At 34.1% G+C, this 22905-nt stretch overlaps 5 protein-coding genes across 6 annotated transcripts; 4 read left to right on the forward strand and 1 right to left on the reverse strand.

Moving 5' to 3' along the window:
* Window positions 1–165: 165 nt before the first annotated feature.
* Window positions 166–7817, forward strand: LOC108216218 (cell cycle checkpoint protein RAD17). 2 transcript variants are annotated; one of them, XM_017388912.2, is made up of 12 exons: window positions 166–544; window positions 2359–2416; window positions 3290–3372; window positions 3443–3490; window positions 3580–3636; window positions 3794–3896; window positions 4413–4723; window positions 4809–5151; window positions 5815–5940; window positions 6993–7191; window positions 7260–7320; window positions 7460–7817. In XM_017388912.2, exons 1-12 carry the CDS (start codon window positions 341–343, stop codon window positions 7697–7699), a joined length of 1833 nt encoding a protein of 610 aa, XP_017244401.1. In that variant the 5' UTR covers window positions 166–340; the 3' UTR covers window positions 7700–7817. The 2 variants fall into 2 exon arrangements, with proteins under 2 accessions (XP_017244401.1, XP_063948625.1); XM_064092555.1 differs by having other exon boundaries at window positions 196–544; window positions 7260–7330; window positions 7460–7599.
* A 937-nt stretch (window positions 7818–8754) lies between these two features.
* LOC108219395 (L10-interacting MYB domain-containing protein) lies at window positions 8755–10998 on the forward strand. The gene is made up of 3 exons (XM_017392818.2): window positions 8755–8885; window positions 9528–9910; window positions 10201–10998. Exons 2-3 carry the CDS (start codon window positions 9548–9550, stop codon window positions 10735–10737), a joined length of 900 nt encoding a protein of 299 aa, XP_017248307.1. The 5' UTR covers window positions 8755–8885; window positions 9528–9547; the 3' UTR covers window positions 10738–10998.
* A 171-nt stretch (window positions 10999–11169) lies between these two features.
* LOC108219393 (protein ALTERED PHOSPHATE STARVATION RESPONSE 1) lies at window positions 11170–15270 on the reverse strand. Its single transcript, XM_017392817.2, has 4 exons — window positions 14530–15270; window positions 13733–13917; window positions 13189–13412; window positions 11170–12251 (listed from the first exon to the last, which is right to left on the reverse strand). The coding sequence occupies exons 1-4, from the start codon at window positions 15140–15142 to the stop codon at window positions 11474–11476; spliced, it is 1800 nt and encodes a 599-aa protein (XP_017248306.1). The 5' UTR covers window positions 15143–15270; the 3' UTR covers window positions 11170–11473.
* Window positions 15271–16958: 1688 nt separating this feature from the next.
* On the forward strand, window positions 16959–21247 carry LOC108217695 (probable L-ascorbate peroxidase 4, peroxisomal). The gene is made up of 9 exons (XM_017390577.2): window positions 16959–17148; window positions 17240–17364; window positions 17603–17652; window positions 19943–20008; window positions 20129–20177; window positions 20436–20518; window positions 20609–20688; window positions 20824–20926; window positions 21026–21247. The coding sequence occupies exons 1-9, from the start codon at window positions 16964–16966 to the stop codon at window positions 21206–21208; spliced, it is 924 nt and encodes a 307-aa protein (XP_017246066.2). The 5' UTR covers window positions 16959–16963; the 3' UTR covers window positions 21209–21247.
* Window positions 21248–22215: 968 nt separating this feature from the next.
* Window positions 22216–22860, forward strand: LOC108217384 (uncharacterized). Its single transcript, XM_017390219.1, has one exon. It carries the CDS (start codon window positions 22216–22218, stop codon window positions 22858–22860), a length of 645 nt encoding a protein of 214 aa, XP_017245708.1.
* Window positions 22861–22905: the final 45 nt, after the last annotated feature.

The following is a 22905-nucleotide window of genomic DNA, read 5'->3' on the forward strand; positions in this document are numbered from 1 at the left end:
TTACTCGAATTTCGTAAATCCAATATGTCGACAATGTTTTGATGTTACAGGGGATTTTTTTTTTTTGTCATATATGTTGCAGGGGATTAATCGCACGGGATAATGGCAAGTAATAATCGCTTCATAGCCGGTAATAAGTAATAACACACAGGAACGCAGCTTCTCAAGTAAGCTTCACTGAAACGAAACCCACCCACGAAAAGAAAAACGAAATATAAAAAACCCCGCGTTTTTGACACCGCCAAAACCCTAGTCCACTCGTACTCATCCTCAAAATCCCCAAATTTAGAAATGAGGTCGTAACAATTATCTAGCACTCTAATTAAGAGGCGTGTTGAGAATGGGTAAACGAAGCAAACCAATTGTTGTTGTTTCTTCCTCAGATGACGATGACGATGATTTTCAACCTCAACGACGCAATCATACTTTCAAATCATCCGCACAATCTTCATTTTCGGTGCCGCCTCCCAGGAGATCGAAAAAACAGCAGCGTCTTTCGAACTCGTGTTCCAAATCGCGGACCGATTCTAATCCTTTTGATCAGGTTTCACTCCACTCTACTGCTTTGCTTACTAGAAGATTTCTTTAATTTCATTTGTATTTTATTGTTTTCGTATGATTGTGTTACTGAATTCGTTTCGTAATGCTTATTTTTGGTTGCGGTTTTGCTTAGTTGTATATGAAATCAAGTTAAAGCGTCACTTCAATGGTTTGCTAAATTTGTTAGATATCAGCCAATTACATGGTAGCATGGACTTTGGTGATTCAAAATATATAAGGATAATAATTGTATGTTTAGACAATTATTTCGAATATCTCAATCTTTTAACTACAAATTGAATTTTCAAAATAACTTTACACCAATGACCCCACTATTTTTACTCTTTGGTGTGTTGGCGATTAGAGCTCCATTTATCTTTTGTTCGATATTTAGAAAATAGTATTGTTTTGTTTTAGTACAAGATACAAAACACCATTGCAGTGGTGATTTCTAGTTTTTGTTCCGTAATATAGCAGCACACCATTGGAGTTGCTATTATGTGTATAAAGGGAATGCACTTTCTTTTAGAAATAATGACCTTCTGGCCATCAAAGTTTATAGGTGTGTATCCATCAGCCCCCAATATTTTTACTCATTCCTTTTGGGGATGACAGTTTTATCCAACCTGATGGATACCTGACCTGTTCTGAACCGGATTTTTTTTGATATAGATCTTATTTTTAGACTCGAAAAAGTTTGGATTTGGATTTGGATCTCAGGTATTCCGAAACAAGACCCGACCCGAAACCCGATTCAAACCCGACCCTAAACCGAAACCGGCTAAAAACCCTATACAAATTACTATATATCTGTGTGTGTGTTATATGTTAAACGTATAGGATATATTTTGAAATATTACTAGGTATGTATATTTACGTTTTACTTAATTTTATATGCGTGATACAAAATTTACATTCATTTCATCAATATTACATTTTTCTTTAATTATTGTGCATTAAATAATCAAAATATAATAAAAATATAAATGATAAGTTGAATGATTGTAAACCATTAAATTAGCATGTTTCACGTGTTTATTGTTCTAAATGGAACATATAAAGCCTTTTTTTTATATTTGTAAATTTAAAAAAGCAATCATCACGTTTTTTTATACGTATATAATTTTTAATTTTTATTTAATTTTATTTTTTAAGTGTCTGAATTAAACCCGAACCGAAACCCGAAAAACCCAACGGATCGGATTTGGATCTTTATTTTAGATATCTGAACCCAAACCGAACCGAAATATCGTGGATCGGATCTGGATCTCAAGAAACCGGACCCGATCCGACCCGTTGCCATCCCTAATTCCTTCTAGTCCTCAATTTACGAGTTATATACCAAGTTACCCTTTTAGCATGACACCGTATATAACCGTATAAATCGGATGGGCAAAATGACAATTCACAAAAAGTTAAAATTTATACATACACTTTAAAACCCTAAAGATATTCTTAATGACTTTTGGCCCTTAAAGTTTATGGGTGTGTACCCATCAGCCCCTGTTTTGGAGAGGAAAACAAAGTGCATTCTCAATTTTGTCCTTCCGATTTATACCTTTATATACTGGCTGTCACATTATAAGGGTCATCCGGTATAAAACCACCCGTACATTGAGGGCTAAAAGGAATGAGTTAAAATATAAGGGCTGATGGGTAGACACCCATAAACTTTATGTGCCAAAAAGTTATTTAGACTTTATTTTATCAATATTTTGTTGCTTATAATTTCTGATAGTCGAGATAATCTGTCGGTTTGTTTGTCTGTTGGTTTGGTTTTGTATTAAGGGCTCAATGTTTGATGTTGATACAATGCAGGTTAAATTGTTTTGTGAGGGATTCGATGATGGATTCACTGGGTTTCACATATTAGCTGGTGCGCTTTCCCTTTTTTGTCTTCTTTTTGTGATACAACACTAGCGTTTATACTACTCATTTCAAGTCTTGTTTCCCAAGTAATTTCAAGTTTGTTCAATTTAGTTATTGTCCCTCGGTATTGTCAATTGTGTACAACACAAGCTCATTGGTTTGATTGAGTGACTGGTACAGGGTCAGTTTGAGACAATCATTTGTGTTGTAGTCTTTAGCAAAATATGCTATAACCCAGTCAAATGTCATCCCTGCTGCATGTGTGTATATGTCACTAAATTGTTAGCGCTAGTAAACACATTTGAAATTTACATCGAGGGGGAAAATTGCAGGTGATTCTGGTTCGGCAATTGTTAAACATGTGATATCAGTTGTCGATAATAAACTAAAACTGTCTGATGTGGAATACTGTTACTGTGTATTTCCTATGCAAACCACATTCCTTTAATTTGAGTACATCAGCTTGTAAGTTTCTGATATCAATTGTTGTCATGTGTTCGTGTTTAGGAACTGCAAATGTAGAGACAGAGTAGAGTTCTTAAAGAAAATCAGAGATATACATTTGGTTAGAGAGTGCAAAATCCTGGGTATTAGACGCAGAAAAGTTTGGTGCTAGTCTGTATGAGGATACTTTTTGACTTACATTTACCAGATATTATGCTTTTTGACTATAAAGCGACTTACAACTGAGAAGAGTAATTATAGGCAATTAGTTAGCCAAGTAACTAGTTGACTATCACTTCTAGGTATTGTCTAATTGCAGAAAGCACCACTATGAATTATGATCCTTATCCTGGTATCTGGCAACAGAAGTATTAATGCTACTTTTTTCCTACATATCGGAATATCTTTGCTCATCTTCTCCATTTTAACAATCCAGACAAAAGGAATCAAAAGAAAGAATTATGGGTTGATAAATACAGGCCTCAATCTTTGGAGGAGCTTGCTGTTCATAAGAAGAAGGTAATTACTACCCTTAAATTTTTTGCTGTCAATGGGAAGTTATAGATGTGTGATGCCGAAGATGTTTCAGGTTGAAGAAGTGAGGAAGTGGTTCGAGGAAAGGTTGAATAGAGCGAAGGTACTGTGTGGTCTCTTTCTACTATCAATTCTGACATTATCTTTGAGCTTTGAAAGCTGAATGCCTTAATATTTTTCTATCATTTTCAGCAAGAAAACTATAATCATGCACTCCTCATAACCGGGCAAACTGGAATTGGAAAATCTGTATGTGCACCTTGTTATTATGCTCTATTCATGTATGCAGTGAAGTGAAACAATATTTTATTGTTTACCTGCCAATAAAGTAGCACATATAGATCAATTTTCTTGCTGAATGCATGAGCTTACCTGAAATGATCATTAATGCTTTATCATCTTCTAGGAAACTGTCCGCGTGATTGCATCTCACCTGGGAGCCATATTATGTGAGTGGAAAACACCCACACCGACAATTTGGCAAGAGCATGTGCATAACTCCGGTTCAGGTATGATAACCCCATCCATTGAAATAAACTGTGTTTTATTCGCGTCTGTCTGTGACCTCATTAAATATTTTTACTTAACTGATCCTACAAATGGTGTACACACTTCTGCTCTAGGGTATCTAAGCATCTGTGTGTCTAACTAGAAGGTGTACTCATTTCTGCTCTAGGGTATCTAATCCATCTGTGTGTCTAACTAGACCACGCACATACCCTGCATAGAGAACTATTTATCCTGAATTGATTTACAGGTTAAAATGATATCGGATCTATGGAATTTAGTGCAGTGTATCTCGAGCATAACTGATTTGAAAATTTTCACATTTATTTAGACACAGAACATGTGGATCTTCATTTTTTTTAATTGGTCATTAGTAATATTTTGAATTTGAACATTTATAATACGTGCTTGCAATTAATTTACGCTGGCTGATCTTGTGTTCAGTTATGTAGTAAAGCAGAAGGCTATTGCTTGCGTCAGTCTAAAAAAGCCGTTTATTCTTGTTTTATATCTGGCAGGGATCCGCTACACATCAAAACTGGATGAATTTGAAAACTTTGTCGAAAGAGTTAGAAAATATGGATTAATTCCTTCTTCTGATAGAAAGGGATCTCAAAAGACACATATTCTTCTAATTGATGACCTGCCAGTGATAAGCGGAAAAGTTTCTTATGAAAGACTTCGTAGCTGTTTGCATCTTCTTGTGCAATCAATTCATATTCCAACAGCCATAATAGTGACTGACTGTGGTCAATCGGACTCAGCAGATTACTCCATGCGCTGCTGGGAAGAGCTTCAGTTGTCTATTCAGAGTGCGGGGGGATGCAAGGTTACCTTTTTGACTACCATAATTTAGGGTTCACTTACCTGTCTTTTATTACTAATTTAAACTCTAAACTAGAAATCTGTTGTAGGTGGCTTTTAATCCAGTTACTGTTAACTCGATCAAGAAAACGCTTTCCAGAATTTGTAGAGAGGAACATAAAACAGTGACAGCAGAACAAAATGATTTAATAGCAAAAGCCAGTGGAGGTGACATTAGGCACGCAATTTTATCTTTACAGTACTTTTGTCTGAAACCAAATCCGATGCTTTCTTTATCTTTATCCGATGGTACCCCAACCTATTCAGAAGAAAGATCCAAAATGTATGATGGAAATTCATTACCTTTTGGAAGAGATGAAACCCTCTCTCTTTTTCATGCCTTGGGAAAATTTCTCCACAATAAAAGAGCACCACAAAATTCTGTTGTATCAGGTATATCTAGAGTGACACTTTTTTTGAAAGATATTCAATCCTCAAGGGTGTCTATTTTTGTCCTTTTGTGCTACCATCACCCTCACTTTTTGGGCTGGTGCAACAAAAACAAGACAGAAGCATCTTATTTGAAATTTTTCTCGATCTGTAGCTCTTTTTAATATGTGTGTGTGTGTGTGTATCTGTGTGTGTATGTGTTTATATATATGCATATATTTTCCTGTCTCCAGGGAATAATAGTAACTCAATTTTGCCTGTGATTGTCAAACCCAAACCATTGTAGCCTGTATGGCGGGCCAATATGAAAAAGTGGAATTATGGTCGATTCTGGTGAAAGCATAACCTCTGTAATGCAACCAAGACTGTTTTGCCAGGCTTAGTATATATGTATCTTTTGGCATTTATTTTGATGATCTTGCTCATGCAAAAATGAAAAATAAAAAAATCTCTCATGCAGTAAAAATGATGGACGGGTCTTGGATATGGAATTAGCATCCTTAGTTGATAAAATATTTATTCTGCCAAGTGCTGACATAAATCCTGTTATTTATACGAACTCGTTGTAATTTGAGTACACATACAGGCCTAAGCCCTAAACTTTATTGCTATGTTGAGATTTTCCTGTTCTCTTCTGATTATCTCAACTGAATGTTCTTTTGGTAGACAAAGACACCTTCTGTTTAAAAGAGCAGTTTATAAGGTTGCCATTAAATATGGATGCTCCAGAAAAGGTTCTTTGTCAAGCACATGGACAAGCGAAGACTGTTACTGATTTTCTGCATGAAAATGGTAATATATGTGCTCCTTTCTTGTTGTAATTGCTAGAAGGTGTGATATTCTATTATACCTAACATGTTAGGTTTTACATTAGAAGATTTGATTAAAAGGGTAAAAGTTATTGGCCCAATATTACATTAGTAATTAAAAGAGTATTTTTCAGGAGATGTATTTTGCCAAGTAGTAAAATCTCTAACAGAAATTAACCTTGCAAAGGATCCATGTAGTTTGTTTCAAAAAGGATTTATAGCCTGTTAGTAATACCTTTTTATTGGTTCCAGCTTTGTCTTCGATAGTGATGGTTTAACAATTTTTGCACCTGAGAAGCAAGTATATGGGTGTAATTTATAAGGTGCGGGAATATATGCATTTACAAAAATACGGTATAATATTGAGCTTCGGATGCTGGTAATAAGGCATATAAAAAGTATTATAATATATGTATTTGGTGTTATTCTCGATAAACTCTGCTAACAAATCATGAAAGTTCAGAGAATTGAATCAGATGCATAACTTAAGCATCATATCAACTAAATTTAGTTGTTGTTTTTTGGGGACTGATAAACACCAAATACCTTTTCCTTTTTGCTAATTAGCATCAAATCTTTGCTTTTGTCAAGTTAGTTTATATTAATTTCAAGTACAGTTAGTAAAATAGAAATTTAAAGTTAGGATAGTGCCACTGAAGGCTGGGTGCGTTGGTAAGCATCCCTGCTTATTAGTCTGCACATATCCATATGTCCAATATAATCTCTAATCATTTTTATTAATGTTAGACATAAAATCAATTGCAAGGTAATTATTCCATGATTTAAGTAAGTGTATGTATAGTTATAGTCATACCCTCCAGGTTTTTTTTTGACAATATGCCTTAAAAAATGTCACCTTTCTCATTTTAATATAATGCTCTAAGCAAAGAATAACTCTTAAGCTTTATATAATTAATGATAGCAGGCATGACTGGCACGTTTAATATAAATCTACTTTGTGACTGATTTGGTATTTAACTGCTAGCTTTTTGCAGCAAGCAACAACTTTTAACAATTGCATTTGCATTTATGCAGTCCTTGACTTCATCAATGAGGAAGCGATAAATGATGCATGGACTGTCTCCTCCTACTTGAGTGATGCTGATACTCTTCTTGCTTCACTGAATGGACTGCTTCTACGAAATTATGAGGCTAGTAACATTGTACAGTCTGCTGCTGCTTCAGTTGCTGCTCGAGGTGTGCTATTTGGGAACACTCATCCTTTATCGTCAAGGTATGGTGTTAATTAAAAGTTGTTTGTCACAGCTGTGGTTTAGTTAATATAAACTTTGAGTCATTTAGGTGGCACGCTGTTCGCCGACCAAAGATGTGGCAGGTTGAGAAATCAATGTGGCATAAGAAGGTTAGATGAAGTACTGCACATTGTTCTTCTACACTTTCTGATTTTTTTTATATAAATATATGGTGTACATCGTTAACATGGTTGTGTTGGTTGCATCCTTATTGCCTGATGTTCTCTTATATACATTTCGGTCCTGCAGCGTGAGATGGTTAGCCAGAGATCCGTCCCTTGTAATGGCATGAACTTAACTGATTTTTCAGTAATAACCACGGAATGGAGACCTTCCCTGAAATGGCTTGGATTTGAAGAATCTCATTCAGAAGATGTCCACAGAGTGACAAAAGATGGAAGCATGGTGCAGGATGACGGATATGATGATCCCATGTGTATTGATGAGCAAACCACTCAGACAACTGATGATGAGATTGAGGACTGGTAAAACTTACATAACTCAGAATGACAAACTTTACCTAGTCAATGGTAGGGTTCTTATTTGTAAATTGTGTAAATCCTGTGTATATATATGTTAAATTGAGTATTATTTTTTTTGTCGGAAAGTCTCTCCACTTCAGAATAAACGGCACAGTAACAATCAAATTTGGGGGAAACATTTGACATCAGCCAGATTATGTATTAAAAATGGCTCGCACATATGCATATACATCTGTATCCAGCACCAGCAGTGTCCAACTGAGGGTCTGTTTGCGCAATACTACTTCCAAAAAATAAGTCCTAATTTTTTTTTTGGGAAAAGGTTTTTTATTATTTTTTTTGGACATATATGTTGAATAAGTGTTTTGTATCCCTTATTTGGTAAAAAATAAGTGTTTATTTCAAAAAAATAATAAAATTTTATGTTCTTTTCTCCAAAATTAAAGTTTCATATCCGAAAAATAAGATTGGCTAAAAGTGCAGAGTTGTATGTACATTGGCTAAATACAAAATTGAGACACCTATGTCACTATGTGTCCTAATTTCAGAAAATTAATTTAGATAAGAATGAGTATAGTAGCTAATGGTGACTAGCATCATTTTATTTTTTATTCCCTATGTCTCAATAATTCTTATATTTTCTTTTTATAGTATGATGCTCCCAAATTTTTATATTACATTTTTTTTAAAAATAACAAAATTTTATTATGTAAAATTGATCTCACTTGTTATTTCAATCTATTTTTTCCAAAATTAGACTAAATACCGTTTGATCTCATCATTTACTCACTTTCATTTCTCATCAACACAATTTTATGTAATTTTTTTACCTTCATATCCATTTCTTATGTAAGAAATGAGAAAGGAGGAACTATAATATGCAAATTAGTTATATAATCAAATAAATATATAAATATATAATTATATCTGGGTATGTAAATTTCTATTAACCTCATGTTTGTCACTAAAAAGATCCTCTGGATAAATATATAATAAAAATTAAATTAATATATTAAACTAATTTGAAAATTTAATTAACAACAAAAATTAAATAAAATCAACCCGATTTATCTCATGGGCACTCAACTAAACAAGCCTCGGGAGAAACGGGAGGGGAAAAATAAGCTATGACGAGACGCGCAGCTCCTCATCGGCGTAACGACTGAACTACTCCGCGCTCATCCCTCCGATTTGTAATCCCCTATCTCTTCCATCTTTATTGAAAGATTAGGTTAAAATATTACACAGATTTTTTTTTTTTCTTGTTGTTTATTGTTTTGCTTTTAAAATCGATGATGTTTTGTCTCAAACGATCGATTAAATGAATACGTGTTGTGGTATATATAACGTTTACAATCGAATAAAATTGTGCTAATTAGGGTTTTGGAGTCTCAAGGACTTCTGAAACGTTGGAGGATTACTTGCTAATACAAGCTATGGGAGGAATTTGGCGTTTAAATTTGTTTTGGGTGATAAAATGCTGCTGCTATAGAGAAGTAATGACATTATAACTTCTTGGATTTGTTTAATTATCTAGCGTATTAGGGTCGGGTTTTGGGAGTGTTAAAAGTTTTTTGTGTTTACGAGTTAGTTTTCACCAAGTTATTTGATTCCGTTTTAAGATATTTCGACGTTTTGATTTGAAAAGAATATTAGAATGAGGTTTATATATCCGAGAGTCCTAATGTATTATCAATGAAATTGGGTGTCATGACAAACTAGAAAATTAAGTGCAGGCAAGCTAATAGAGGTTGTTAGAAGGTCATGATGTGGATGTTTTATTTCTTTCCTACCACATTCTTGCTTCTGTCCTAATGTCTTCTATCTGCTGTCAGATTTTACGATATTCTAGTTTATGGCTAGCTGGTCTACAAGGGTGAGGAGACCTACAACAATCAAGCAGCAGCCTGAAGCTCAGTCAAGGGCCAAGTGGACATCATCTCTCACTAAAGTGCTTGCAGACTTGATGGTTGACCAGGTTACTACTGGAAATAAGCAAAACAATTCATTTGGGAAGAAAGCATGGGAGTGTATCTGCAAGGAGTTTCAAAAGAGTACGGGTCTTAATTGGGACAAAGAACAATTGAAAAATCGATATACTGTCCTAAAGAAACAGTTTGTCATGACAAAGTCCCTCCTTGATGACCCTGATTTCGTATGGGATGAGTTTACAGGTGCCATTGTGGCTACAAATGAAGCTTGGGACAACTACATTGCGGTATGTTATCTTATTTATTGGTGTAAACTTGTTAACCATGACTAATATGTTCACTTGTCAATTTGGGAGAACTCTCGCACCCCGGCCCCCCTGATTTGACAGGTTTAAATCTGGTCCATAATATGCGTACGGGCTTTGGGGGACACACGTCCCCCAGTTACAATCTATTCTGACAAACTTATCTACTACTTAATGATCCTTGAAAGGGTTTAGGAATCCATTGAATCATATTATCTATTTAGTTCACTTTATTGAAAATCATTTTGTTTTAACTAACGAAACTGTTTCAGGAACATCCGGATGCTGAAACTCTTAGAAGTACAGGCTGCTCGCTGTACAAGCAGTTGTGCACAATATTTTTAGAAAATGGTACAAACAACAATTATATAGAGGAAGGACTAGAATCAATATACTCTACTCCACATCATTTGAGTACGTTACAGGTAAAGGCTTCGACATCAGAATCAGAGGAGATCACTGAAATGGCTGATGACAGAGACAAGCTTCAACCAAATACTGCCTCTAGAAATGGTACACGCAAGCGAGGGCGCAAAGGAATAGATGATGTGCTTGCAAATGCAATAATGGAGATGGCTGCTGCCTCAAAGCTGAGGGCACATGCTGTCAAGCAACATAATGAAAGATACTCTATTACTGATTGCATAAAAGCACTGGACGAGATTGAAGGAATTGATGATCCAATTTACTATGCTTCTGTGGATCTCTTTGATAATCGGGATGCAAGGGAGACATTTTTATCACTAAAAGTTGACAAACGTCTGACTTGGTTGCTTGGCAAGTGTTCCTTTCTATCTGCTTGTTTATAGGCTGATAAATGAAGGCTGAAGCTATTCGAGTCTAATAACTAATCAAGAATCAATCAGTTTAGACTTTTAGTACATTGTACATTTCTAGCTTTACCCGAGACATGTATTTTAATTCAGTTATGTGGTAGGATTGTGATTTTGGCTATCTCAGTCTCTGTAGAGTAGCATAACATTAATGATTGCTGTTGACATGTTTTATAAGAACACAAGGATGATGAATATATTTATAGTTCCTTCGTCTCCAAAGATTTGGAGAGCCAATATTTGATGTTTAAAAGGTTCATGTGTGAAATCTGTTTGTGCGTGAATCTGTCTGCGGGCTTGTGTATTCATGTGGAACATTGGTTCTGTTATTTAGGATGCACGAAGGACAAGCATCTCAGGCCTCAGCTGTAGCTGCTGCATAACTTCTTTGCTTTCTACTACCAATGCTTAAAAAACTCATGCCCTTTGACAACTTAAATTTCATATGGGAATATAAATGGCTACAGCAGTTAAATACCAAAAACAGAGTATGATAACCAAACTTGACTCTTAACCACAAATCTCAACTACCTGTTTGGCAAAAATTCTCTAGGCCATTCCTTGTACCAATTCAAAACTAAGTGTTTGGCAAAATGTGTACTGGCTGTGAATCTGCGCTTACACTGGCATTCGGCGAAATCTGTTGAGACTAATCAAAACACTGTACACAAACATCTTGGTATCCAGTCGGTCAAAACTATTTAATATTTTGTCAACGAGGTAATATCATCTTCACATTGTGCAGCTCATCTATAGCTTTCCCCTGGTTGTAGACGGACTCAAAAGCATGCATCCACACATTGGCGAAACCAGTAACTGCCTGGAAAACATGCGGCAATCCCATTTGTAGATTGTTCAAAGTCATTGACCTTGTAACGCTAACTGCCTTTTCATATTTAGCTCTTTCATCCTCTGACTTCACCCTAAGAATCGCGACCTTGGCACGCTTGTCTGCAACTGGATTCTTGGCCCCAGATGAATCAGGCATTGAGAAAGGACCATACTTGTTTTCTAATGCTCGTAGCTCACTTGTCTTCTTTTCAAACTCTTTGAAGACAGATTCCGATTTCTTCTTTTGCTTGTGCTCTTCTGCTTGTTGCACAACGATACCATGGATTACGGTTAACAAGCTATTGATTCCCTCTGATGCAACTTTGTCCGGAGCATGATCGATAGCAAGATGCCATTCTTCGCAAAGGGAGTAGATAGCAGAATCTTGTTTCGTTTTGGAGACCGAGTTGTCGTTGAACTGGAAAAGACTAAGCCTTAGCCACCCTGAAAGCGACTGTATGTATTCTCGTTGAGCCTTTACTATGTTACAGAAGGATATATGCCATTGCTGCACCTCAAGCTCAAGTTGAAGGGTAGATTGCCTGTGAATTTCGGAGGTTGGATTATTAGACGGGGTAGTGTTAAGGTATTTGAGTTGCTGAACTATGTGCATCTGGACCTGGTGGCACTCATACATGCTCCTCCACATGCACATAAATCTGTTTAACAGGCAAAAAAACATAGTTAGGAACTAAAATTTTATTATTCTAATTTAAGACTACAAGCTGATAAAATTGGAGATAAATCCAGCACATAGTTGCCACTAATTGCTGAAAATGATAAATAAAAGCTAAAGCAGCAAGGTACATTACATGCAAATAAGAAAAAGTGTAAAAGTAGTATAGCAAAAAAAGTGTGTAAAAGTAGTCAAAAGAAGTGATCATGCACAGTACTACTGTGAAGAATAATGCTGACTTAACCAGTCAAAGGAGTCTTCCTACCCATACTACTCATGCTTAATAATCTCTGATCTGGGTACTGGGTTTCTGGCTAGTGCGCTGTCCCACATCCCAACTTATTATATCTATCTATCTATATATATATATATGAATAAATACACCCACACACAAAATACATGTAAATATCTATTTATAATTTTATATACATGCAATATAAGACCTGCAAGAGATCCAGATATGATTTTTATTAGAACAATAAGAATGTCCATGAAAAGAAAACATGTAGTATCCCTTGCTCCTCTCACCGGATGTCAAGGACATGTACTTTAGTGTGTTGATTATCAAATAAATGCACAAAAAGAAAAAATAGCATTCAACTATTTCTTCAGTATTTTACATTTCTTTCCCTCTAAGAATGAGTCTTTTATTCTTGGTGAATAGATCAGATATATTGCTTTAATATTTACATTATGAGGTATGAGTCACTTGAATTTTATTCCGATCTTTTGGTGCGGTTTTGTGAATTTTAGTAGGGCCTCTGATCTTTTGGCGTTGCATTCACATTTCACAGAAAACAATGACCAGTGCAGAGTTCAACTAATGATTTCGAAGGATATTTTTTTGTTGGGATGAAAGCAAACTTTAATCATAACAAGTTTAAAGAAAGACATTAAAACTACTGAAAAGAAAGACTAACCCTTTTACAAGCTCAACAAGTTGTGGGTACAGCTCTGATTCTCTCAGTTTGATAATTTCAGCAGAGGTAGTTTCAATGCCTTGTGAAGCAACCATCATCCTTGATTCCAATTTCTCAACCTCTTTCTTAGATTTTTCAGTCTTTATATAATCTGCCCGCTTCATCTCTAGCCGCCTCAGCTGCTTTACCCTTTTTTCATGTTCCATCTTAAGAGTCTCGGCATTCTAACAGAAAGCATATCATTTAATTGTATAATCAAGATCACAAGGAGAAGTCAAAAAGCTTAACAATTTACATTAACTATCAAAACCTTGATTAAGGTAACTACTATGATGAGGGGACAACTTTATCAACATCTACTTGTTGTAACAAGATTTGGGGGATCACATCTTGTATAAATCCCAAGAAACTGTGTGAAACTTATACATCCGCAAACTCCTATGTACATTCCGAGAGAAATAAGCCAATAGATAATACACTTAACGACAAAGATATCAAGTAAAACTTGAATTATGAAAGATACGGTTTTAAGATATTATAATACCTTAACCTCCAAATAAAGTTTTTTCTCCCAAGCATAGAGTCTCTCTACTGTAGAACAATGACTCCCATTCAAATTATTGTGAAGCACTTCTTCATTAAACTTCCCAAACCCATCCATTTTTGAACTGGAACTCCCCCATGTCCACAACAATGGACTCAAACTCTTCCCATAACCATAAACTTTCCCTGCAAGCAGAACAAAGGCAAAATATGGCTGTAACTATAGAATACTAAAGTCGCGCTTCCTATAATCATTAAATATCACAAATGACTAAATCCAGATTGAATACTAAATTTAAAGGCCCATTTTCTTAAGAGTATATAAACGGTGAATGGGTTTAGTAATCAAGAATTTCAACATAGATTAGTACACCTACAGGTCCCAGAAAAGAGTGTGTTTCTAAGCATGTACAGAGCAGCCAGCAGGTGCATTAAACTCAAGCTTACAATTTTTACTTGGAAACCAACCAATTTGAAAGCATCTTACCAAATTGTCAAACTCAAAACAAACCTAAATTATTACTGTACATATTGTAACCTGTAACATAAATTCAACTCTAAATACAAAAAACATGGTTTGAAAAAGGACATACAGGACAAAGAACACAACAAAGCACATCATAAGCACAAGTGCTTATAAATAAAACAACACACAAACAAAATGTGCTTACATGTGCAAACCATAAACAGATCTAAAGTACACATGTTTTCTATTCTCTTAATTCAAAGGCATTCATTTTAGTACACATATACATACAAATATATATGTAGTGATTTATGTATAATAAATAAAAGTACCTGTGGATCTTTGGTCGGAAAAACTAAAACTAGGAACCTCCAGCAAGGACGAAAGCTGATTCCCCGACCCCGCCGCCCTCAAAAAATACTCATCCAGCTCCTTTATGATCTCCACCAGCTCCTTACTCTTGGCCGACACCACCACCGCCATCTCCGCCGCCGGCTCCGGCGCCGTCGCCCTCACCGGCGTCATAACCACCTCCGACATCGTCGCCGTCGTCTCCTCCCAGTCCTCCTCCGTCGCCGCCGGCGACGACGCCGGCATAAACGGGTCCCAGAAATCCCAACTCCCCTGCACCGGCGGAGGCGGCGGCGGCGGCCGCACGGCCGACGACGAAACGGTCGTAGACGTGCCCCACGAAGTGGGGCTCATCGGTGGCTGCTGCGGCCCCGGTACAGACACTGGCGGCGCCGTAACAGGGTGGTGCAGAGGCGTCTCCGCCGTAGCGAACTGAAGTAAAGCAGATCCGGTGGCTTTTAGTGAGCGGAGATACATTGTATGTGAAGACGACAAAGCCTGTCTCGCTTCCACAAATGTTTTCATGTATCTCTTTCTCCCTCTGCATCTCGTCACCATCTCTTCTCTCTCAATCTTCGTTAAACAACTCCCCATCTTCACTCACAAATCTCCTTCGTATCTACAGATTATATTTATATTTTATACATTACTTCATCTTCATTACACGAACAGACAATGTTGATAGCAGTGTGTTATTTTATAGTAACAGTCATAGTAGTAGTGTTAGAGTGGTGGACGTTGGAAACCGTGCCATGTTGGAGTAGGGAGAGTTTTGAGTTGTTGACGAAAATGCCCTTGGGTTTTTGTTTTGTTTGTTTGTTGCAGTGTGTGTAATGCACATGGGGCAGGTTAAAAAGAGGTACGGAGAGGACTGTGCATTCAGCATGCTTTTGTGTTAGAAGGGTAACTATGTAAACTTTGGGTTTCAACGGACATTCCACTGTATGTTTGCTTTTAAATTTTAAATTCGTGTTTTTGTTTTAACAAAATCAATACTCCTTCCGTTTCAAATTAATTGCATTAAATAATCAAAATATGTGGAGTAAAATTGATTTAATAAATATAAATAATAGATATGTGGAGTAGGATTGACTTTGGAAATATGATTTTGTATTGAAAGTTGAAGTGGATAAGTAATTTAAAACATTTTTTTTTTAAAAGTGGGCATATAAATTGAAACGGAGGGACTAACTGGGATTGCCTTGTTTTATACAGAATCACCGTTTCCTTGCAATAAACAATAGAATCACAATTTAATTCATTGATTGATTGTAAAGCTCTGGGCATTAATTGTTAGTATCAACCTATTATCATCAAGAATGAGTATAAATAGGGACGGGATATACAACTTCAATTTACATGTTAATTAACAATTTATAAGATTTATTTGAATTGTGTGTTCTATTTGTTGCATATTACTATCAACATATTGAAATTTTTTCTCCAAATATCGTAGTATCTTGGGCACAACTAGAAATTATATTATATGCACATATAAACAAGATATAAACTAATATTTAATCCAAAATATAAAACTCATTATTTTTATTTAATCTTTATTCAATTCAATCTTTATGAAATTATAATACATAATTTTATTTGTAGTAAAAAAAATAAAAGTGATTGATATGCTACTTTGCTATCATATAAATGTTATCTAAATATTTGATTTTGATAAACTAAACAAATTACTCATATTTTAGTTTGTATACAATATAATACCAAAATAATAAAATATTTTATTATAACGTTAAATTTCTAAAAAAATTTGGTCCGAAATCAACTCAGAAACATGAAGCAGTATCGATATATTTAAATATAATTAATAAATTATAAATTTATCCACTGCTTTCTTATTAAATTTACTAAAAGCTATAGCTGCATATGGCCAGATCATAACTCATAAGTAGTGTATTGTAAAAATTTTATGGCACACGAACCCCACTTTCATTTCCGTATATCTTTTAAATTAAATATTATCGGGACAAAATAATGCTGCGAATCTACCAAGAAAACAAGATCTTGGAACTCTGCAACTGACAATAAAGATTTAAATAAGCATATTTTGGACCCACCTTTTGGTTTAATTTAAAATATTAATTATTTATAAATAAAATAAATTTAATAACAATTTATCAATTTGTTGCATATTTGTTAGCTAAATAGTAATTGATACATAGTCATGTTATCAACGATAAAAGTGATATAGTTCATCTCATCAAAAAGTGGTTGTAACATGCTAGAAGGCATAACGCTCGTAAATTGCATCTGAGTTCTGCATATTTTGTATTATGAATGAACTCCTTCATACTCACATATTCTTTCTTTGCTTCAACACGTTCAGCATATATTCATTTCTTCTTTCTGGATGTCTCTCAAAGTACTAATGAAGCGCAAGATTGTATAAATACATATATGCAGGGTAGTGTTAAATTTGCAGCAATACTTTCTTGTATAAGATATACAGTAGCAATGAGGGTGCTAACCGCAGCATCAAGAAGTGTGGATGAGGAATATTTGAAGGAGGTAGAAAGGGCTCGTCGCCATCTTCGTGCGCTCATATCTAACAACAGATGTGCCCCCATCATGCTTCGCTTGGCGTACGCATTGAGAACCATCTCATTTGTTTATGTTCGAGTACTTTTCCTTTAGGTATATATCGAGTTTTGGTTACTTAACATGGTATTGCAGGTGGCACGATGCAGGCACTTACGATGCGAAAACGAGGACAGGAGGCCCAAATGGCTCTATCAGGACTGAGCAAGAGATTAAGCATGCCGCTAACACTGGTTTGCAAATTGCAATTCAACTATGTGGTACTTTTCTTAGTTAAATTGCCTCCTTATTTATATAGTATCTTTTATTTATCCAACTACGTATTGCAATAATTTTATGCTGATGAGATCTATCTTCTCCTTCTCCTTCTCCTTCTTCTCCTTCTTCTGCTCCTCCTCCTCCTCCTCCTCCACATGCTGATGAGATCTTAGTTACCTGAAATTAGTCAATTACAGTAGAAATTTATTATTATTTTTCTTCTATTTGCAATTGTTTCAGAAGAGATAAAGGCCAAGAATCCGAGGATCACATATGCTGATCTTTACCAGGTGACTTTTTATACATGTACATATACAAAATGCATTTCTTTACTGCTGTCATGAGTTGTAATGTTACATAAAAATAAATTAAGACATATTAAAAATACTAATATTAGTGTTAACATATCCTTTTCACTAAAGTTTAATTAGTGCATGTCGAAATGTAAAACGAACATTCTTTATTTCATATCTATAATTTCATTTTTATTTCATGTTACTTAGAGTGGTATTATCATGAAATTATATGTGTCCATTGTTTTATTTATGTTTTCAATTTTCATGTAAATTGAATTTCTATACATTTCCAAATTTTATTTATTAATTCAATATCAATTTTATTTAGGGTTAATTATCTTGTTGGTCACTGAAGTGGGCTTAATGTATCAAATTGGTCACTGAACTCAAAACGGTATCAAAATGGTCACTGAATTGGTCATAAATATCAAACAGGTACCTTGAAATATAAGTTCAAGCAGTAAAAATATTATTTATAAAGTTTTACACATTATTTTTAAATGTTACCAAAACCAAGTAAAAGGTTATGACTTCTAATATTTATGATAATATATTTAGATTTTATCAAGTTTATTTATTATTTATTTTTAATTAAAACAAAGAAAATAACTATATAATAAAATATAAATAATAAATAAACTTCATAAAATATAAATATATTATTTTAAATACTAGAAGTAATAAACTTTTAGTTGGTTGTGGTAACATTTAAAAATAATGTGTAAAACTTTATAAATAATATTTTTACTACTTGAACTCACATATCAAGATACTTGTTTGACATTTATGATGACTTTAGTGACCATCTTGATACCGTTTTGAGTTCAGTGACCAACTTGATACATTAAGCCCATTTCAGTGACCAACTTGATAATTAACCCATTTTATTTATAGTTCAAATTAATTAATTTTAACTTAATAACATTAACAAATTATAAAACTAAAAAAATTATCAATATAACAAAAAAAATCTGGATATGTGAATGATCCAAATTTGGATCACAAATCTACATTTGGATCATTTTCTAAATTAATACCACTGAATTGATTTGAAATAGAACTGCCTCAGATTTAAAGAAACTTCATGTTTGGAGCTGCTTCCAGAGAAAGAAATAGAAATAGGAACCGCGGTGATTGCAGCAATCAAACAGAAGATGCGTCTAAATTACATAATTTAACAGACAGCAACAAAAGCAATTTTAATATCGAAAATTAATACAGGCATAGAGCAACATTGCAGCGTAAAATCTGAAAATTAATTTTCAGATGTCACGCTTAATATAGCAACGGTAAAATTTCAGAACACGAATTATTTTTATGTTGGAATCTCATTATAATTAGTGAAAGACTGTGAAAATCATAAAATTATTTTGATAGATAATATATAGCATATCGGATATATTTATAATTATTTTTCTTTTTTAATCAACCTCAAGTACTGCTAAACAAATTAAATTTTAAAACTAGGAGTCCTAAGTTTAAAAAAACAAGAACAAATATATACTAAACCAAGCCGTAACTATACCAAAACAACTCTAATACGTCAAATCAATACTAATTATAATTATTTCTCAACCAACAACCAACACCAACTATAATTATTTCTCCAATCCAACCAACAATCGAAAACAACCACAAACCAAGATATAATTACTTAAATTTGTCATCTATTTATATATTATTTAGACAAATTTATCCACTATTAATCTTACTAAAATATCTTACTAAATTCAACCCGTTTCGGGTTTTGATTGACCCAGAACCTGGATCGAGTAAGATAACATAACCGGAACCTAATCCATTTCCCGAAATTGTCACCCCACCTTTTGATGGATTATGAGGTTAGAGAGTGTTTTCTACTTTATTTTTCTTTTATGTTTTTAGATATTTTTCAAGGACGTCCATACTCCATAGGGTATTTTTGCTTCTTTTTTTTCACTTTTTTCTTCCTCCGTTCCCTCCTTTCTTGCTTCTTTATTATTTATACATTCATGAAAATTCTGAAAAATAGGCAATTTAATCATTTAAAATACGAGAACAAATAACAAATAGGTCGTAAAAATATGTAAAATTATAGACTCATGAACTACTCAAGACCTACTTATCAATATCAATGTCTTGCATGTTTATGTTTTTTACCTTTACTTCTTATTTATAAGCTACATTTTAGTTCACATGTCTTTCCATTAATTTTAAGTTAAAGAGTGTCAAAAAAATGCGAATATCTTGTTCTACACAACTATTTGATTGAAAGTTTACAGATCTATTTTAATTAAAATTACAGCTAGCTGGGGTTGTTGCCGTTGAGGTCACAGGAGGCCCTTCCATTAATTTTGTTCCCGGCAGAAAGGTACCGTTAAGGTCATGAGCTTGCTACCATATGTTGTATAGATTTTAATGACTTAATTTAGTGATTGACCTTGAGCATTCTTAGATAAAGTCTTTCAAATACATAGTTTTTCCTTAACAGGATTCACTGAATTCTCCAGAAGAAGGACGCCTTCCTGATGCAAAACGAGGTAATATTTAAAAATTGTATATCATGTTGAATCATTTCTTGCACATTATAATGTATAAGAGTTATAAATTTTGATAATAGAGGTGAATGAACCAGAGTCATGAAGTTGTATTTAAAAAAATACCGTATAAAGACTACCCAAATTCATGCAAAAACTTGCATTGATCCTGGTTATGATCTTTCAATACTCGTTTACATCCCTGTCCACATACATTGCATACAAATTTATACAATTCGTAATATTTTTTTCTTCATATAGGATCATCGCATTTAAGGGACATCTTTTATCGAATGGGCTTATCAGATAAAGATATTGTGGCATTGTCAGGAGGGCATACGTTGGTAACTTTCTTTTAGCTACATGCATAATTGAATAAGCTATCTATACCATATAGAAGTACTTGGATCAGAGATACGCATATATTGTTGTAGGGAAAAGCACATGCTGATAGATCAGGCTTTGATGGAGCTTGGACAAAGGAGCCACTAAAATTTGATAACTCGTATTTTGTGTAAGAATGTATTTAAAAAATACATATAATTATATCATTATATTATGCTACCATGTATGTCTCTAACAAATTCTTTCTCATTTACTAAAACAATAAATCTTCTTACAACTAATCACAACAAGTTCATGATTATAGGGAGCTACTGTACGGTGACTCAAATGGATTATTGAAACTTCCAACTGACAAATCTCTACTCGAGGACACTCAGTTCCGTCGTTATGTTGAATTATATGCACATGTATGAATGGACTACAAAGTGTATTTTTTTCTCTAAATTAGTGTATTCTTAAGTATACTTGTTTCTATATACATATTGTTAACAATTTGAATTTGTCAGGATGAGGAGAAATTTTTTGAAGACTATGCTGAATCACATAAGAAACTGTCAGAGCTTGGATTTTCTCCGCCCCCTTCATCTTGTTCCCGAACAACAAACATAAAATATACAGTTGTCGCTGTTGTTGCTGCTGCATTTGTAGTGTTCCTAAATTATAATGAAATTTATGGGGGAGATGAGTAAACAAAATATTAACAGCATCATTATAATACATTCAAGAAAGTGATGTTGTTTCATTCCCTATATTTATGTATATAACTTATATAATAAATTGCTAATGAATGAGATATTTTGAGTTTATAAATTATGTAGATCTTAACATTAAATACACTTGTGTCTAGTATGTTAAAAGAACACGAAGAACAATCTCTAACTTTATTGAATAGTAAAAACACACTAAAGATTTAATGAGACTATGTTCTCTCTAAAAATATTGGTTCACAAGCGATCTTTCACGTGATTACATTATTTTACTCTTTTACAGAGTATACATAGTTTTGCTTCTGTTGGTGGATTATCAAATGGCCTTGAATATTTATTTGTTTATGATTTTTTTAATTAAATTGTATTCAATTGCTTTTGAGATGTCAATGATGGCGATATGAATTTGGACTCGTAATATTATCTGATAATTTCAGTGATGACGGTGATGGATAATGTAAGTAATACGATAACTAGATCATTTTCTTTTTTAAACGATGAAGTAATTTGATAGATTGATTTTCAAGCATTGGTTTACGTTTTAGTTTGTTATACTTTTATTTCCCCCCTCAATAGATTTAATTACAGTAAATAATTTCCGAGTCAATTTATTTCAAGTATAAATAAATCATTATAAAAGCCAAATGTAAACCCTAAATATTAACAACTGTTAATTACATTTCAATTATTTATTTTATTAAACTGATTCCTAGGTTTTAGGGTTTTACGGTCCTAAAGCCTAGAAATAATTAGAGTTTGGGGTCTAAATGCCTTAAACCTTCATCTTAAACCCCAACCACCAGCCAATTTAATTTGAAGTATATTTTTTTATTAAAAAAAATACTTAAAACATAATTTCGTGTCGCGTTTGCGTCTTTATGAAACTAGAAAACGCTATTTTGTATAGCATTTTCGTTTTTAATAAAACGAAAAACGCCACATGATATAGGGTTTTGCTGTTTCTTTAAAACGTAATTTCATACGCGTTAATGAATGATATTGAGCACCATGTGTGGCAAAACAAAACGTTAACAACTCAAATGGCGATGCAGTGGAGTGTTCAAGTTAAACAATGGAGAGATAGTCAGCAGCTGAAACTTTCGAGAAATAATTCTTCTGTGCAAAATAATGAGGCTAAAGTGTTTAAATGGCATCCTCCAAGTGAAGGCCGAATGAAGGTTAATGTTGATGCTCACATAGTTGCAGGATGTTCATGGTTCTCCTGTGGCTTAATTCTTAGGGATCATCAAGGGAAGTTTATTCGGGCAAGAACTCATAGATTCGCAGGCATAGTTCCGGTAGTCGAAGCCATTGGAGTATTGGAAGCTACCAGGTGGATTAACTCACTGGGCATGCACGATGTGGATATTGAGAGTGACTCTTTAGTCACAGTCCAAGCTATTAACAAGGCAGTAGAGAATTATCTGGAAGTTGGTGTGGTTTTTCAAAAATGTCGTGAGTTTTTGAATGATCGTAGAAACATTTCGGTGTCATTTGTTAAAAAGCAAGTGAACAAGGTAGCTCATTTAATTGCTAGAGTACCTTGTGAAGTTAATTGCTTTATTGATCTGATGACTCCTCCACGGTCTGTGTTGGAGCCCCTTGAAAGCGAGAGTTTGATTATGATTATCTAATACATCTTTCCTGTTTAAAAAAAAAAAGAAAAAGAATGGCATTCT

This window comes from Daucus carota, chromosome 4 (genome assembly GCF_001625215.2).
Source record: "Daucus carota subsp. sativus chromosome 4, DH1 v3.0, whole genome shotgun sequence".
Lineage (NCBI taxonomy): Eukaryota > Viridiplantae > Streptophyta > Magnoliopsida > Apiales > Apiaceae > Daucus > Daucus carota.

Excerpts from the sequence above, each read along its gene's own strand:
- LOC108219395 (XM_017392818.2), top strand. The coding sequence starts at position 9,548 with ATGGCTAGCTGGTCTACAAGGGTGAGGAGACCTACAACAATCAAGCAG. Across the intron at positions 9,911-10,200 it reads CTTGGGACAACTACATTGCG|GAACATCCGGATGCTGAAAC; the intron begins GTATGTTATCTT and ends AAACTGTTTCAG.
- LOC108216218 (XM_017388912.2), top strand. The coding sequence starts at position 341 with ATGGGTAAACGAAGCAAACCAATTGTTGTTGTTTCTTCCTCAGATGAC. Across the intron at positions 3,637-3,793 it reads AAACTGGAATTGGAAAATCT|GAAACTGTCCGCGTGATTGC; the intron begins GTATGTGCACCT and ends ATCATCTTCTAG. Across the intron at positions 5,152-5,814 it reads ACAAAATTCTGTTGTATCAG|ACAAAGACACCTTCTGTTTA; the intron begins GTATATCTAGAG and ends TTCTTTTGGTAG.
- LOC108219393 (XM_017392817.2), bottom strand. The coding sequence starts at position 15,142 with ATGGGGAGTTGTTTAACGAAGATTGAGAGAGAAGAGATGGTGACGAGA. Across the intron at positions 13,918-14,529 it reads TTCCGACCAAAGATCCACAG|GGAAAGTTTATGGTTATGGG; the intron begins GTACTTTTATTT and ends TTCTGCTTGCAG. Across the intron at positions 13,413-13,732 it reads AACTTTATTTGGAGGTTAAG|AATGCCGAGACTCTTAAGAT; the intron begins GTATTATAATAT and ends GCTTTCTGTTAG.
- LOC108217695 (XM_017390577.2), top strand. The coding sequence starts at position 16,964 with ATGCAGGGTAGTGTTAAATTTGCAGCAATACTTTCTTGTATAAGATAT. Across the intron at positions 20,178-20,435 it reads CCTTCCTGATGCAAAACGAG|GATCATCGCATTTAAGGGAC; the intron begins GTAATATTTAAA and ends TTCTTCATATAG. Across the intron at positions 20,519-20,608 it reads TGTCAGGAGGGCATACGTTG|GGAAAAGCACATGCTGATAG; the intron begins GTAACTTTCTTT and ends ATATTGTTGTAG.
- LOC108217384 (XM_017390219.1), top strand. The coding sequence starts at position 22,216 with ATGAATGATATTGAGCACCATGTGTGGCAAAACAAAACGTTAACAACT.